The 18,926-nt window shown below is 33.1% G+C and overlaps 1 protein-coding gene across 4 annotated transcripts in view; it reads right to left on the minus strand.

The window, feature by feature from the left end:
* cac (calcium voltage-gated channel subunit cacophony) overlaps positions 1 to 15,285 on the minus strand; it is a 32,231-nt gene extending 16,946 nt beyond the window's left edge. For all 4 annotated transcript variants that reach the window (XR_016318060.1, XR_016318059.1, XM_089713332.1 and 1 more), the window contains exons 1-17: positions 15,193 to 15,285; positions 11,472 to 11,606; positions 9,698 to 9,830; positions 8,573 to 8,712; positions 7,446 to 7,546; positions 6,837 to 6,992; positions 4,579 to 4,799; positions 4,196 to 4,299; positions 3,555 to 3,670; positions 3,416 to 3,475; positions 3,194 to 3,295; positions 2,039 to 2,236; positions 1,749 to 1,963; positions 1,463 to 1,675; positions 1,211 to 1,384; positions 949 to 1,005; positions 2 to 96 (exon numbers count right to left, since the gene is read on the minus strand). Coding sequence is in view for 2 of the 4 variants with exons in the window: in XM_089713332.1 (XP_089569458.1) it covers positions 2 to 96; positions 949 to 1,005; positions 1,211 to 1,384; positions 1,463 to 1,675; positions 1,749 to 1,963; positions 2,039 to 2,236; positions 3,194 to 3,295; positions 3,416 to 3,475; positions 3,555 to 3,670; positions 4,196 to 4,299; positions 4,579 to 4,799; positions 6,837 to 6,992; positions 7,446 to 7,546; positions 8,573 to 8,712; positions 9,698 to 9,830; positions 11,472 to 11,606; positions 15,193 to 15,194 (2,222 nt within the window). In the remaining 2 variants the exon portion in view is untranslated. The remainder of the gene's footprint in view (position 1; positions 97 to 948; positions 1,006 to 1,210; positions 1,385 to 1,462; positions 1,676 to 1,748; positions 1,964 to 2,038; positions 2,237 to 3,193; positions 3,296 to 3,415; positions 3,476 to 3,554; positions 3,671 to 4,195; positions 4,300 to 4,578; positions 4,800 to 6,836; positions 6,993 to 7,445; positions 7,547 to 8,572; positions 8,713 to 9,697; positions 9,831 to 11,471; positions 11,607 to 15,192) is intronic.
* Positions 15,286 to 18,926: the final 3,641 nt, after the last annotated feature.

Consider the following 18,926-nt stretch of genomic DNA (forward strand, 5'->3'; position numbering starts at 1 on the left):
CGGATTCGTAGGTGACAAAATAAACATGGACGAATATGGCAGCATTGGTTTTGGTCCATCTGGTACTTCCTCATCCTCTTTTTTGGCCTCTTCCTTCTAAAAAAGGCATACATTTTAAAAATTGCCGAAGCAAATTGATGCATTTTCATAGTTATTTAATTGACGTATCTCAAATAAAAAGGTTTACCGATTTAATATTTTTTTATAAATATACATTTAATTTTCCAATGATGATAATCATTTAACACTATTTGAAATAATAATCAATTTGTTTAATAAAATTTGAGTGATTTTTTATCCCTCAACATGCATTTCTAGAAATTAAATGATAATTGAAATGGTATGAATAAACTGTACTCGTGAATTCGATAAATGAAAAAATATGTATAATGGTACAGTTTTCTAGAACTATGTTCCTAAAATTGAAAATCATATTAGAATCCTAAAAATAATCGGCCCACAGAAGCAACATCGATCCGATAATGAACGAATTAACTTAAAATATTGTTGGATTTTCTACAATACAGAAAAATAAAGTTAAGATGTGTGTGAAGAAAAAAAAACATGTATAGTAATATTAAAATATGCCGTGGCTGGCTGAACTTTGGTGCTGGGTACGATAAGTGGCGATGAACCATAAAAGTCAACAATATTTTAAGTCGCCAAAACCAATGAGCACGGTAAGCACAGCTTAGCACCACCACTGATCTTCTTTACCTTCCTAGCCGATGCTGGACTTTTTTCACTTGGAGCTCCATCAACCGCGTGTAACGCATCCATTTCTTTCTGCAATTCCTAATTAGCCGAAAAATTTGTTGTTGTATGTAAATTTTAAATTTTGCAAACCAATCGCGTCCATACAACAACTACTACACTTAGGCTACGAGTCTCGACTGTGGCACAAAGCATATTCCTAACGTAAAGTGCTGTGATTCAGAAACCAATTACCTGAGATTGTTTCTCCTTGTCCTCCTCGCCCTGTTCCTCCTCAGCTGCGGTCAATTCCTGTAAATACAGAACGCGACATTTACACGCAAGCAGCGTCAAATATACAGGAGGGCGGAAACAGTCAACACACAACATTATAGTGCTGTATTTTATCGTAGATTCTACTTTAGTCGATACCACATTAAATATAACATGTAACGTTAACTCGACTGAAGTATCATCTATTTTCATGTATTTGAAAATATAATTGTAAATACTGTACCTGAGCATTGGCCAAGTTATCAACAGCGATAGCAAGGAACACGTTTAGCAGCGTATAGTTCCCGAACAGTACAAGGATGACAAAATATAACGAATACAACATCCCCTTTTGAATACCTCCTTGAGATTGGATACCATAATACATTACTTCATTCCAATCCTCCCCTGTTAAGATCTGGAAATATAAAAATGGTTATAGTAAAGTAATATTTCCATATAAAAATTCGTTTACATTTGTATCACCCAAAGTTACCTGGAAGACAGTGAGTAAAGCAATTGGGAACGTGTTGAAGTTGGTTGGTGGTGTACCTTCTTCGAAATTAAACTGTCCACCAAATAACTGCATTCCGAGAAGTGCAAATATAAGAATGAACAAGAATAGGAGAAACAATAGAGAGATGATTGATCTCATTGAGTTCAGAAGAGATATCACAAGGTTACGAAGAGACGACCAATATTTTGTGACCTGTAAAATAAATAGTGAATTATAATATTGATAAAAAACCAAATCATATGTAAATAGTAAAATTCAATCTTACCTTAAATATCCTTAACAATCTTAAAGCCCTAAGGACTGACAGACCAAATGATCCTCCTTTTACTTCGGACCAGACCACTTCGAAAATGGAGCCCGAAATGACAACACAATCGAAGCGGTTAAATGACGATTCGAAGTAAATACGAGGACCTAAAGCATACATTTTTACCCACATCTCCATCATAAATAACCCCAAGAACACAAATTCGGCATAGTCTGAAACAAAATCAAAGTTGAATAAACAGAACAATTAGGATACATCACAGTAACAAAATCATCATGAATACTCACATAAAAACGAAGTAAGCCACTTAGGTTGCCTATAGTGCTCGACAGCTACGCATATTGTATTGAAGAGCACCAACACGATGACGAACCAATAGAACCACTGCGTCTTAACAGTGTGCCGGATCCAGAAGCGAAACCTTTTTTCCGCTCTCCAGAAGTCCGCACACTTGCCGGCTGATCGCGTTTTGCTTTTCAAAAACCCTGCAGTAATAATCGCACATGTATTATAATGGTTGGTCACTAAGCTTAAAAACTATATTCTACTGTAAAAATATTTTTCATTTAAATAAGCATGTCAAGTCTAGTCCATTATAGTTTTAGTTGGTAAGGTTATTTATTTTAATCGAAGACCAAATTTAGATCCGTGCGAGTAATTGGACTTATCGCGTTGGATATCGAAATTCAATCTCGGTTGCAACATGAACCTTGTGTCACGTATAAATCTCGTTCAACTACCCCCGTGGGACGTCTAATATATATTTAACATTCAGAAAATTACTTTAAATGTTACGTTTTAAGGTAACTTTCTTTTTTATATAGCTTATGGTAGTAAAGCTTTAGACTAAGGGTAAGGTGATCTTTTGTGGCTATAGAAATTGGATAAACTTTGGTAAAATAAAATGTATCTATTTTAAATTAAATAAAAAAGGGTAGAACTGTAATTGAACTTTATGATTATTGAATAGGGATCACTAAAATCCTACATCTATTTCTAATCTAGTTAAACTACATAGAAGATGAAAAGGAATATTCTACCAGCGCCACGCTTGATCCCATACCTTGCTTTTTCTTTGGAACTGTAAACAACCAACACACAAAATACAGTACGAGTACGTAATGACGGATGAGTTAAAGATTTTTAGATATTGGCAATAGATAAGGCATGCAACATTCATTTTTACGATGTTTGAAAATGACAAACTAAATTAGAATTCGTATTTACAATACCTAATAGTAATAGAACAGAAGTTAGTTTACTTTTCCTTAATTGGAATTAAAATTTACTCGACAATAGAAGAGCCATTAAATAAAAACCTTTCAAATCGTCACTACTGAAATGAATTTAGTTCAACAAAGTGAAATAAAACAAACTAAAATGTCGTCGATGGTCTACCACAACACAACAATAACGAGTGATCGGGAAAGTTGTCAACTGACCGTCATCTCCACAATCTTCATCCTGTTCCTCCTCTTCTGTATCTGTACTTTTACTTTTTCCTAGATTTTTTAACTTTTTCTTTGCTGCTGCTCTTCTTCGAGCTGGAAATCAGTAATGTGCATATTATGAAGAATCATAAACGTTTCTTAAGCCTACTTGTGAAGTCCGATGTGATGATTTCTTTTTGTAAAATAACATTGAGTTAATAATAAAACCTTTACCTTCAATTATATGCATCCTTTCTTCTTCTGTTGTTCTTTCTTCTGCTAATATTACTTCCTCTGTAAGATATAATTTCTTGTTAAAATGTTAACAACAGCATGCGCTGTGTCAAATTCTATAACATTAAAAATATCTTACCTGCTTTACAAATCCACTCAACATAACCGTTGAGTTCTCTCTCTAGCATTTGCTGTCTTCTTATTTTAAGAAATTCTTGTCTATTTTCTACTTTCTCTCTTTCTTTAGCAAACTCACTGGAAAAATAGCGACATGATACACATGCTACGGGTCTAACTAGAATGATTTTAGCATAAACAATGTTAAAAAACGATGTTTCATTAAATATTTCATTAGAACAAGTGAAGTCTTAAAAATCTAATATTAATGAACGAATGTTAATGATAATAAAACGGAAACAAACAAAACTGAAAATAGATTAAAAACTTAGTTTTAATTGGCGTTATAATTAGACAATTAGTATTGAATGTCATAGAGCACAATATTAGCACGTAGCAAAACAAAATCACCGAGCGTCATACAAATCACACTTCACACCTGCTTCTGTTATCCAGTTAATGTACCCGGTGAAGTCTTGATTGAACATTTGCCTCGCTCTTTCCTTTTGAAACTGAGCTCGACGTTCGACTCGAGTTCTTTCATTAGAGAACTCTCTAAACATCATAAAACTCAATAAATCGAACAGAAAGATAACAAAAACAATAAAAATAAAGCATGAAGGCGTTAACCTGATGATTCTACTGACGATGCTGTATACATACCCGCTAAGAACACCGAGAACTAAGTTGAGCATAAAGAATGAACCCAATACTATGAGAGGCACAAAGTAAATCCAGTTGAACGTACTACCTAATGCATCATTCGTCTGAAACAAAGCATTAACTTGTAGTATCACAATCAGGTTATAGAAAGAAAATCACCTCAAGTAACAATTAAGGAATTAATATTCAATTTCCTTACAGCTAGAAACCTCACACATATTACAGTAAAATCAATAAAGGATAATACAATAAGTGATTTATGACTTACAGTTACTTAAGCAACAGTAGAAACAGATAACAGCAAAGTTGAATGTAATCCTAATGCTGTAGAAAAACATATGGATGATGTTAGAATTGTCACCGATCTTAATGTTGCTAGTTACCCAATAAAGTATAGCAGTCCAGCCCTCCATAGTGATGCACTGGAAGACGGTGAGCATAGCGAAGCCGATGTTGTCGAAGGACGTGATGCCGCGGTTGGGCCCCTCCCACTTCTCGAGGCACGTGCTCTTGTCGTACGTGCACACGTGCGCGCCGTACGGGGCCAGCGTCTCGTTGTCCGCGTTGCACGGCGTTGGGTTGTCGCCGTCGTTCACTATTTCATCTGGAATTAGTGTTTCGGTTAGATATGTGTTTTTTTGACGTGATAACTTTTTTAAAATCGTTTTAGTCGGGTGACATGTTCAGAAACTTGTGTCACACCAAAACCTCACGAGCGCGATCGCAGGTAAACGAGAGAGAGACGGACCGATCTCCCGTCTCATCTCGAGCGCTGCCACCAATAAGACGTTATCACGTAAACATCTCGATCGTAAACCTACTTTACAAACAACCAATTTTTTTTTCATCTCCGTCGTTCACTATTTCATCTAATCAAATTAAATCAAATATGTTTATTTGATCGTATATGGTAATTTAAAGGTGTTATATATACAATATTTTTCTCACATAAAATAAAAATACCAGTAGTATTTTGCCATCTACAATATTGTTGAAGTTATTATAGTGTTCTGTGTATTGTGTTGTTAAGTAGATATTAAATGCATTTGTTGTAGTGTTTCCGTTGTTCACTATTTCATCTAGAATTTAGTGTTTCAGTTATAATGATCTGAGTATTGAGTTGTTTAGTAGTTACAGATATGTGGACTTTCATAGAAGGCCCGTTCCCTGCGATGGGAACATAATATATGGGATGATAATGATTTACTTTTTATATGTTGTTTATTAGTTATAAATCGAAGGCGAAGATACTTATTATTAATCTATAGTCTTTGTGAGAAGCATTTTATAAATTACGTTTAATTTAGGATTCAAATATAGCGTGATTGTGATGTTTTCATAAACTACTCTGGATATAAATAAATAATTAGTCTAACGGGTAGAATGTATGATGATGAGGAACTTTTTAGCTACAAACGTACTTTGGTTAATAACGTGTCATTTTGATTAATAATAATTAATCTTTATTCACTATAATTAGTGCTAATTGTCCATAATTAAAGAGATAATCTCTTAAACCGATCCAACAAAATGAAAAATGTCTATTTTAATTGAAACAATAAGGGCGCTTGTGCACTACAAGGAATTTTACTGTCCGGCATTCCGATTTTTTACGGTCCGGTGTGGCATGAAAAAACCGATGAATTGCTTGTGCACCTGTCCGTCTTTACTCGGATCAGTGCGGTACAGTTCAAGGAAGTTTGGCGGTATAATGCTATCATAAATGATTGTTTTTGTATTTTACAAGAAACGAGTAAAAAATATAGAAGGTGAAATATTATATTACTTCATTATAATAAAAAGTAAAGTTCCGTAAGAGATTTAAAATGCGTGTTTCACTTATTTATTTTAATCGGTGACGAGGAGCTAATTAAGCTATTCCCACTTGAACTTTAACTTACCAACACTTACTTAGATAATAATTATAGGTCAATGCTTGGTCAATGTATATAAAATAACAATACCGACTTCTCAAATCTCATTGCCAACTAAAAGAAAGTAAAACAAGAGCTTGCTTTTAATTGGCATATGCAGTAAAAACAGTAAAATCCAAGCAAGTGGGCATTCGAAAACAATTATACCTACAGCGACTCGTAGACACAAAAAACCATCCGGAATAGGGAAAAGTAAAATGTCGGACGGTAAAATTACGTATAGTGCACAAGCTAGTATATAGATTAATGGCGTGCCATACCGGACCGTAAAAAATCGGAATGCCGGACCGTAAAATTCCTTGTAGTGGACAAACGCCCTTAATTCATTAAAAAGGAAACGAGCTTTGAATTCTTAATTTGGAAATGGGTACCATGAAATTATAAACTGATAAATATAGGACAAAGAAAACTTTTTAATATTTACAATTAACGATAAGTAAGTTGGTGCTTGGATCGAAGTAATACTGACTTCATTAAGCAACTAAGCAAAGTAGGTCAATACCTAATGTTTACGTCGAGTGCATACAACGCGACAAATGTAATAACTTGTTTTGTAATAAACTTGAGCTGTCGTCTTTATTCAAATAATTATTACATTTGGTGGTAATTATTATGTTTATGATGTTAAATGGAACATTTAGATACAATAAATAACAGTCTTTACACTTAACAGAGCTTATTTTATGTAACAATTTATGAATACTCACTAATATCTTCTAAACTATAGCAAGTCTTATGGAGAGCCCCAGAATAAAACTCGAGGCCAATAATGGCGAATATGACAATTGCGAAAAGCACCAAGAGGCCTATCTGTAGCAACGGGGCCATCGCCTTGATGATGGACTTCAACACAACTTGCAGACCTGCGTAGAAAAACATTAATAATATGCATCAAGAAGATCTTTCAAAATATATTTTGATGACCGATTCAAGGAAAAATTTATATGAATGTGGAGAAGTTGATAAACTTTTGAAATATCGCATGTCTAAATGATACTATAAGTAATTTTGATGATCAAATCAAATAAATTAAGCCAATCGAGGACAGATAATTTCTCTTAATTTTTCTATTTAATATAAATCGAAGACGAGATACAATAATAATAAAAGCATTACAGGTAAATAATCACTAATCGTGATGAAACGTCGCTAGTTTTGCAAAATATCAAAAGTGAAAAATACGTGGTCAGACATTAGTTTCAAAGCTAGAATGGTAAGAGGGGGAATGGCATATTTTGCAGAACGTAGGACTATAGACAAACAACTAGTGCCAGTGATGCTAAAGGTGCTAAACTAAAAATGAACTATAAACTCACTAGGAACGCCCGATACTAATTTAAGGGGCCTCAGCACCCTAATGGCACGCAAGGTCCTGAAGTCGACGTCGGGCGCGACCACCGGCATCTGCGTGATGATACTGCCAAACACATATCACTCGATACTATAGCTTGTACTAGCATCTAACTTAACGATAAAATTACTACAAAAGAATATGCTTGTTTAGACAAACTAAAAACAAACTACATACGCATCGTAAAGAACTTTTTATATGTCTTCGTCTCGCAAGTGCGTAAATAAAAACGAACTGGAACATTCAGTGTATTCAGAAAATAAAAAACAAGCACATTCCTCTATGTAAAACAAATCTACGATCTATGGTCGTATAGCTAGTTACATCATTATCGTTTAGCTAAACACACTTTATTCGGTACAAACTTTTAATCTAAATGCGTTACATTTAATCACACCTATGTAAATCGTGTTTTAACTAAATTCTTACATAATATTAGCTTTTAATCTGTAAACACCTACAAACACAATAAACGTAACAAATATTTCTCTATTATGCAACATTTATTAGACATAATTTGAAGTACATTTAGCATCGTCCAAAATCCACAAAAATTTAAAACCACGCATCTATTTTATGACAATTTTTTAAATCTTGCAAATGGCAGGAACTCGACGCTACATTCGTCACTAAAAAAGTCAAAAGTTCTATTTTTAAAACTAGCGCTTAATTCTACGTCAAAGAGTTCGGAATCGAAAAACTAGCGAAAATTCTAGAACAATATAGTAACAATAATAAGGTTATATGTGAACTTTTCGCCAATTACTGTGAATTACTTGGTATCCGCGAGACGAGCTTGAGCGGTCGAAGCACTCTGAACGAGCGCAGCATCCGCAGGTCAACGTCCACGTTGTATTCGGCGAAAATCGTCATCGACCTAGTTTTTGTTATTGAATATTTAAATTGAGTCACCCCAACCTTACCTAACTTAACTATTCTATTCTGCGCCAATTCTGTGTTACGATCGCCTTTTTGGCACCTATGTTAAGTGTAAACAAGTGGCAACTTTAAGTCGGCACCTTCCAAATCGTAACTTTTCAGACATGCTATGAAGTGATGATTAAGATAGTAAATAAAACAAACAATACTTACCCAGTTACTACAACGAAAAAATCCATTATGTTCCAAATGTTTCTAAGATACGATCCCCTGTGTAAAACAAAACCTAAGGCTAAAATTTTTAACGAGGCTTCTACACAAAATATTCCTAAAAAGTACGCCTCGGTCTTTTCCTGTAACAAACGAAAAACAATTTATTAGAAATATATGCATATGTGGAATAATATAGCATCTCTTAGTTTTCAGCATAAACTCAGATTATGGAATATCTGTATGTGGAATAGCCGAAGAAAAGGCTTGTTTCAGTTTTTCAGTAAATTATTATATGGGCTAAATATGTAGTAAACGCAAGAATAAAAATTGCCTCCTATGGAAATACTTTTAAAAACATTTATTTCAGAGAGAATAACACAAAAGTTATAAGACATACACATTCTTAAGTTTTTTGAATACATCTTACTACTTCATTCAGAAGATTCGATAAGGTCTGTCTCTAATAAACGTCACTTTTTATGGTTAGGGAGCCAGGTGCAAATTTGGTTAACGATTTCCTCTCAAGAGATAATTCGTCAGATGCATGAGAGTATAGTATTATAAAGCCTCGTGAACGTCAGCTGGCGCTCGGTTGGGGGGGTGAGCGGTTGTAGCCTCCCACGCACATAGGAAAAAAAATACATTCATTCATTCATTTCCTCTCAGCTAAAAATTTGTCAAATTGTAGCTAACCCAATATCTCAACGAAAAAAAATAGTCAGCTGGTTACAACATGGTGTATTATACGTCAGCTGGTGTCTCGAACATGAAAGTTGAATTTAAAGAAAAATTTATTTTCCGTTATTTCCTCTCAAACAAAAATTTACCTGATGATAGCTTATATGTAACTGGGGATAAATATATATGTCAGCTGGCTGTATCTTGGTGGAAAAACCGTCAGCTGATACGGGAGGCTACAACCGCTCTTCCCCCCAACCGAGCTCCAGCTGACGTTCACGAGGCTTCATAATACTATACTTTGATGCATTTTACTAATTACCGCTTGAGAGGAACTTGGTCATAAAATCTGCTGCTGGCTCCCGGACCATTACACTATCACATTTAAAAAAACATAACAGTCCAAAATCTTAAATTGTATAATAAACATAGTCCATTCGTACGTACCAGATTCTGTGCTAAGATGGTCTTATCGCCGTTTGGCAGATGCTCCTCCAGCGCCAGCACCACGCAGTTGGCGATGATGGTGAGCAGCACCGCGTACTCGAAAGGCGGCCACTCGATAATGAACTTTGTATACCTGGAATTGATAACAGTTTTGATAATACTCGAATGGAAGTATAGAGGTTTTGAAAGTGTTCAAGTTGAACTATTCTAGCTGTGGTACTATGTAATATATCTTAGAATCAAGAAAAATGAAATAATATCATGTCCGTCTAGTAATATTATCCAAAAGTATATAATATTTAAGTTGTACAAATATAAATTATTGTCACAAAAAAGTAAACTATCAGTTAGTGTAAAATATGATAAATGTATTATATCTACAATTTTTGTATTTTTCTTGTGATTAGATCTCACAAAAACACCATACATTTATCTGACGTGAGACGTCTTAACGAAACTCATAATAGTGACAAACACCTCACACATTTTAACACAGTTTACTAAAATTTTAATTCATATTAAAACCTAGTCAAGAGGGTTCTCAGTGATTTTATCCCGACACGTTAGATTTAAATTGGATGTCATTTCCTACTCAACGTTGAATGTAATTACGTTGGTAATGAGACCGTGAGGCTCACGATTGCATTACTTTCCGATTATACGAGGTTTATGCCATTAAATGAAGCGTCAATGGATCGAATATGTTACAATCGGGGGAACATAATTCCGTTTGAAGGAAACGTATTGGTGTTTTCAAATTATGGTAAGATGTTTAAAATAAGTGGAATATGTGTAGATTAAAGCCTGAGGATAGAGTTTTTAAAATCTAAACATCATCCCGAGAAATAGACATTAAGTCAGGTACAACAATTTTGTTATGTTGATGTTTCGTTGGATTCTTCTGCACGATACAGAATGGCATCTTATAATTTTTGTTTAAATTTGAAGTAATAATTCAAATCCTCCTAAAGATAACATTAAACATCAACAGAATTGGAGTTATAGATTTATTTAAGTTTTAAAATACGTAACTAGGTAGCTATCTAATATATTATTAATAGTAATTTATTTTACTATTACTCTCAATATACTAGTAATTTATTTTAATTCACAACATTTTATTCTATCTAAGAGATGATTAAAACTTACCCTTACCCTAAACTCTACCCTTTCACATTAAAAACAGTTACAACGTGACGAAAGAAGTAGAACAGAAAAGAAAAAGTCGTAGCGTAAAAGCAAAATAGTTGGCTTCTGTAGACGTACAAAGACACTCGCAAAGCTTTGTTTAAAAAAATGCATGCGAAAAACGACGCTTGTTAAATATGTATTAAGCATTAAGGATTCCTACCGCGTGGGTATGTCATGTTAATCTGTACTGATGGTGAACCAGGGTCTAGTTAATATTAATATTCACAAGTTTCTAGCTAAAATCTTTAAGAGAAGACGTTATTAGCTGACAAATTGTGTAGATATTGTATGATGTGGTGACACGTCATGTATTTGTGAATTGCATTTTATTATTACCTACCTATACATGAATACTACGTTTATAACACCTAGTTTGTAAAAATTAATAATGATGCGTTTTCTTTTGATAATTTATATAAGTTATATAATAAATTACAACAACAATCAGTTTCAAATCTTTGCCAATTCATAAAAAAAACTACCTAATACGTGTTTTTATAGCAAAGTCTGTGCCAGTCAGTTCTATGTCTATTTATCTAAAATGCGGCTTATTTTATCATTACATAGTTGTTCAGATAATCACCTCCGTATAGGATTTTCGTCGGAGAATATAAAGAGCGAGCTGGGCCCCGGAGTAGCGGGCTGGTGCGCGCCGCCCATGGTATCAGCTGGCGCCGCGCGAGCCTGCGCGCCCGCCGCCTCCTGCGCTGCCGCCAACCTGGAAATGTTTGGTCGTATATAAGAATATGTCACTATTATCACCAGCATCATAATTGAAAATATTTGTCATGTTTGGGGACACCCCAGGTGGTAAATAGGAATATGTTGAAGTTGTATCGACGACACCATAATAGTAAACATTATGTCAAGTTTGGGGAGACCCCAGGTATATAAGAATATTATGTACAAGTTTTATCATCATCATAACTGGTTAAAAACATTATCACCATTAAGTCATGTTTGGGGTTTGAGTGTTGAAATCACCAAAACAATGTTTAAATATAATAAAGAACATAGTTATCAGCATCATTATTAGACCTAATTTATTAAGGAATGCCTGTGAGGGTAAAACAAGACATAAACAAGACATAGACATAACAGATAACAAGACATAGCATGTCCACGAAGCTGGTTGGTAGATTTCACAAGTCGATGAACTTTTTGGTTCCTCAATAGCTCAGTTTCGATGTTTATTCCCTGATTAGAACAGTGATTATTTAGATAATTTGTAAAATGATTCATGTTTATGTTCACTCGGTCACAAGAAGGAAATTGATTTTCCTTAGATTAGTATCTACAAGTATTAGTCAATGTAATGAATAATTCGAACGTATTAATTTGGGATAGGTCACAAGAGAAATATTATATTCGTAGTATTCAGGAACGTAAAAATAAAGAAAACACGGAAACACTTCGTTACATTGAGTAAAGTGTACTGTAACTGTAGGTATGTTATTCTATACTAGCGGTCCGCCCCGGCTTCGCCCGTGGTACATATTTACGTTTTCTCTACATAAAAACCATCCTCGTACTTCAAGGAATATAATAGAAAAGAATTATCGAAATCGGTTCAGCCGTTCACACGTGATGCCATGACAACGCGAAACGGGTGCAGACCCGCCGCCTTTTTATAGCTCCCGCCGCGAAGCGCGTCGAACGCGGCAACTGATACACAAAAATAATCCTTATGGCTGCATGATTCTGTATTCACGCGCGATGACTTATAGCGTATTTCATGTATAACTTTGGTGTTTCTACACCGATTTACATGATTCTTTTACTATAACCTGCCCAGGAGTATGAAGAATAATTGTGCCAAATTTGGTTAAAATCCGTCGTGTAGTTTTTGTTTCTATAACGAATATACAGACAGACAGACAGACAGACAGACAGACAGACAGACAAAAATTTTACTGATTGCATTTTTGGCATCAGTAGCGATCCCTTATCACCCCTTCATAGTTTTTTTTAAAATATATTTCATGTACAGAATTGGCCTCTCTACAGATTTATTATAAGTATAGATTGAAAAGTATATTGATTTTATTCTACGCTGCTTTTAAATATTCAGCTACATTAATTTATGTATATTGAATATTTACAATACCTATTTGTATGTGATATTTTAGGTTTATATTTTGTTTATAATGTAGATATAAATTTTAAACGAAAACATTCATGCATTAAATATGAAAGGTAAGACATAGATACAAAATACGCGAATAACTGCTATTTTCTAAACTTCCATTAACAATAAGTACAAAACCGTATCGTAAAGTATCGAAATATACAAATAATCTTACACATCGACGGGCAAATTATACCTAACCATACCGAACATACATGTGGACATAGTTCATAGATTACCTACTAGTTACACTAGGCGGGTGAGCGTCTAGCGTCAAAGGCAGTAATCGATTCATTTTAAACAGCATATAAAGCCTTGCTGAAAAGACTTATTTGAGCGTTTATTCATTTAATTAACTACAGTAGCGTGTCACAACATTGTAACAATCGTCATGTCCGTCGTACCGCTTAGCAAAATTATCATTAATTGTAACATAATGTACCGGAAACATTAATTTTGTGATACTGGACTTTCATGAAGGTGATATAAAAACATATTAAATGTTAAAGATGAAATTTGTTAAACGATGAGTCGCGTTTTATCTAACTCATTATTTAAAACTTCGAGCTTTTTGAGATAGATGTGAAGACGAGGATTGGTCTTATTATTACTGTTATTACTTAATTAAGTCTTTAAAATGGATTTGGATAAAGTTGTGTATATAGATCAATAATGAAATAAAATAAAGCTACAATAAACCGATAATAGACAAAAAATAAGAATACTTTTTACCAAAATACCGCGGGATACGCTCCCGCGGTATTCCTAACTTCGAGTTTAGTCCAGTAAATTATATATGTTATGTATCAAAAAAATTGTTGTGATCGTATGTGAAATTAGTTTATGTTATAAAGTAGGTTAAGTAACTTTTTCAATTCAATAAATCGTCTAGATTTTGATAGTAAACGTTCCAATATACAAAGAGCGCAAAAAAGAAATACTTAACTCAATATGCCTAACCAAGAAGGACTTGGATTCTAAGCATAATATCAAATAATTTGGAAAATCCAAAAGTGCACGCCTCATAATTTTTTTTTAATAAATATTTATTAATTATTATTTTTGTTTATTTAATAACAATTAAACCACATCGAATCAGACCCTGAAAAATGAAAGGGTTCTATTCCTGAGCATACTCAAGCGTAAGAGAAAAAAAAAGACTCGATTAGTAAAGTATTTCGGTCGCTATCGTGTTAACAAGAAAAAGGATCCGCACATACAGACACACGGACGTCCAAGACAGAACTTTTTTAAACTGTTTTTTAACTAGTTTAAATAACAAAAATGACATCAAAAATATCATGAACGTTAAAAATAGTGTTTTTTCTTAATATGTGTGTGTATGTATTATCTTACAAGTGCAATGTATGATACATAAAGACATTTTAAGTTTGAAAAATCAGATGTTTTGCGCGAAGTGACAGTAGTACCCACCTCAACGCTTCGCTTATGAGGCGTGCAATAAAACAACGCTAGAATATATCATAATATGAAAGCCTCTAACCATCTAATACGCCACAATCCCAGGAGCTTTTTATCGTAATTTAAACCGTATATGTATGACAGTATTAATTAATTTAATGCACTCTTTGACTCCCCTTCTATTTAGCGGGATTCACAAGCCACTGACCTACATTTTGCTTGTCTATTAAATTCTTATGGTTTTGTTGTGAACGCAAAGGCTTCGTAACTATCGACGATTTCGCATTACATTACAGTTTGACGTCAATGGCTATTGTGCAGAATATAAGCTGTATATGTAGCTGAGTTTGCATGTAAAACTAGATTCGATTATAGTCCTGATTTAAAGTAGTGACACTGTTGTGTGAGGTAAATTACATATTTTGTTATTTATGTTTATTATTTTTCAGACTACGAAACAAAATCAAATCGACTGAGTGAAAAAAATGCTACAAAATTTGCAATTGTTTACTATGCTAGATTTATCAACAACTTATAAATTGTATAGATAATCAAATTTATACGAAATTAATTTATTTTTATAAACTTACAAGAACATTTTTAATATGAAACAAATTTCAATACCACACGATAGCTGTACAAAAATAATAAAATTTTATTTTACTTGTAGTAGGTACATAGTACAGAAATTACATCGCTTATGTCGTCTTGTGCGATTCATTAATTCTATATAATATGCTATGCGATTACTTACATAAATGAGCTTCAATAATCAATAAAATACACATTTGAACTGTCCCCTTTGATATCACTTTTAACAATTAAAGAACGACCCCGACGCTCATTATAAACATCTTCATTACGAATAGATACTTGTGTCAAGAAATATTCCAATTACCTTCAAATAAAAATTAATTAAAAGATTTGACTGCACCACATCCACAGAGTATCTAGAAGATTTTCTGTTGATATGTAAAATAGTTTTATTTCTTTTTTAAGTCAATTTTAAATGACTTCTTTTATTAATTTCCTTAAAAACATTAAACTAGCCAAATCTTATTGTCAATCCCATCAATAGGTAAACAAAGTTTTTCTGTCTGGTCTACTATAAATAGCTTTTAATATTAATAGTACAAACTTTTAAATAAGAGTAAGTAGGTACTTACAGTCAATTATTTCATCGCCAAGTAAGTATAGACAAAATAAATAATGATTTAATGTGACCACGCGTTCTGTTGTTCGCGTGAACAATAATATGGGTATTAATATCGTTCAAATAATTAATACGTCGCTAGATAATTAGAATACCCTATTATCATGATAGCAAATTAACTTGCCTATAAATAAAATTTGTTTAATATTGTTCGACATAATGTAAATGTCATGAAGCCGCGAAATACACATGAATGAAATACAACTAGTGTACAGTAATCGAGACAGTAATATTCAAAATATTATATTATGTATTACGTAGTGAAACTCGCAATTAGCCGACTTCAATAAAGAGGAAGTGATCAAATTGTCATTGTTTCAGTACCAATGTGTGTGTACCTACACTTTTTTATCGTTTTAATTGTGTTTTAATTATTTTATATTATTTTGAAAGCGTGTACATCCGGTGAATTGGTAATCCTTTATAATCCCATATAATAAGGCGTACAATAATTTATTTCGTCTGCATCACTAGGTACTTGAAGCTTCATTTTCCTGACAAAAAACGTTACGTTTTACTCATAGGTCCTATGTCTGTTCATTCCATTTATTGCTTAAATTGAATGAATAGACTTTATATTCAAAGACTAAACTACCTATATTGAACTTTTATCAGTTTATTAAATGAATGTTAATGTGAATAAATAAATAGGTACTACATTAATAATTAGGAGAATGAGAGAGTGAACATTTAATCAATATACGGAACCAGCTTATTGAAAGTGGTCACTAATTATATTGAAATAATGATATAAGGTAGATATCATTATTTCAATGATATTGTAATTAAACATATTTGACGTAAGATAAATGCATATTTTGTTTGTTTATATAGGCGATTTAAAGTAGTTTATATAATTATATTATAAAGTTTATTCTAACCGTTATCAATGTGATTATCTATTTGTAAAGATATTATTGACAAAGCTAATTAACAGTTTATTAGATATTACATATACACCTCTCTGGAACGATTTTGGAAATTACATTTCCTAAGCCAGTTTCATTAACAAGCATAAGTTTTAAATTATAGACTAGCTCTTCACCTTAGCTTTATTACCTACCACAATTTGCTATAAATTTATGAGACGGTGGAGTAGTTATTTATGAGGTTACTGAAGTAAAATATTAATGGCATTGACATATGAGTTTTTGATGGTTCGTTACAGTCATTCTCAATCCATACTTAATATTATAAATGCGAAAGTAACTCTGTCTGTCTGTCTGTTACTCAATCACGCCTAAACTACTGAACCAATTTGCATGAAATTTGGTATGGAGATATTTTGATACCCGAGAAAGGACATAGGCTACCTTTTATTGCGAAATATGTACCACGGGCGAAGCCGGGGCGGACCTCTAGTAAACCATAAAATACAAATATAGTCATATTACAAGAAATAAAATAGTTTATTATTCTCTAATCGGTTAAGGCTCTTAGTCTGGGTTTAAAAGAAAACTATTCGTGTTTCAGTTATCTTTGAAAAGTCGTCTATGATACCTCTGAATGTTCTGGTTTATATTAAAGTATTGTCAAGAGCAGAAGTTTTTTTCTTTATATTAAACTAGCGACCCGCCCCGGCTTCGCACGGGTGCAATGCTGATACTAAATACACTACAGAAAAATTGTGAACGTTGTATAGGTATAAAAATATAGCGGCCCGCTCCGGCATCGCACGGGTATAAAATACATAGCCGGGCGGCCGCAAACGCTACGTCCCGCAATTTTTAAATCTGTAATATCTTCGAAAATATTCACTTAAATCATACGGTGTAAAGGGCCATATAGATCAATATTAAATGAACAATGTATCAATGGTATTTAATTGGTTAAGGCTTAATGCTGTATTGGATAAAATCGCTTCGAAAATTAGCCATTATTTGTCGTAAAAAGTAAATGACAAAAAAAAGTTATTGTGGGTTATCCATAAGAGATAGACATATACCATCGCGGACTTTTCTGTAGACCTTTTCAATGTGTATAATACTTAGTACATTATTTTGATAAAACTCGTAGGGTTCAGCCTGCGTTTGCAATGTAAGCGGAATAAATGTAATTTTTTACGATATCACATTAGAAACTTCAAAAATAACAGTACTTCTCCACTACTTAATGGATCTTATTATACATATAAACCTTCCTCTTGAATCACTCTATCTATTAAAAAAAACCGCATCAAAATCCGTTGCGTAGTTTCAAAGATTTAAGCGTACAAAGGGACATAGGGACATAGGGACAGGGAAAGCGACTTTGTTTTATACTATGTAGTGATGCAACGAAATATTTAACTATCAATGCTAAAAGCATTACCATTAAACATTTTAGAACAACGTGCTCACAATTGAAGACGAATTAACTAATGCTGTACCTAACTTACTCATTTACGTGTACATTAGTACAATAACACACAAATTAAATCGTATTTTACCTAAAACCACAAAATCACTACATATGAGTAGTAGGTATAAAACAAATTTGCTTTCTCTGTCCCTATGTATACATAAAACTACGCAACGTATTTTGATGCGGTTTTTTGAATAGATAGCACTCTATCTTGAACGTACGTGATCTTAAATCACTATGTTTTAAGATCAAGGTTTTATTATATACTTTATTAGATTTTAGACAAAGCGGGTGAATCCGCCGGTAGAAGCTAGTAAATTATAAAGAAAAAAAAGCTATGCCTGTTAGGTAAGTATAATGTTTCATTCCTTCTGTAAAATTGTAAAGAAATCCAAACTAATATATCATTTGCAGTTCAAATTATTAATTCAGATTAAAAGAATGTTAAGAAAAAAAGAGAATTAATTAAAATGCGGAAAAGGATTCTGAATAACATGATATGACTTAATTTATGTTGGTTGCGTTAGTTCTAACTATATTCTAACTTCTATATCGCATTTGTTTTAGTAATATAATACCAACATTCTATGCGCGTTAAGATATATAATATAAACTTATACGGAAATTTACGCTTAGTAATACTTTTAACTTACAAAGAACCAATTAAAATAAACAAATCAATAGACTACTTACTATTAGTTCAAATAATTATTTTTTTAGATCAACAATGAAAATACTGTGACAATTTATTGCAGTTGCACACACTGTCTGACGAACCGCGTCATGTGACAGATTCAGAAAACTCATAAAATCCTAACGTACTAAGTTCGTAAACCTTTGTTTGAAACATTAACTATTTACTGATCCTTGATCCGAAGCCGAAACAAAACATATAAAAATATGCACACACTTATAACTGCACGTTGGCCGTG

The sequence above is a fragment of the Colias philodice genome, chromosome 3 (genome assembly GCF_061535455.1).
Source record: "Colias philodice isolate Cphi_HAF_F1 chromosome 3, ilColPhil1 Martin Lab GWU primary, whole genome shotgun sequence".
Classification (NCBI taxonomy): domain Eukaryota; kingdom Metazoa; phylum Arthropoda; class Insecta; order Lepidoptera; family Pieridae; genus Colias; species Colias philodice.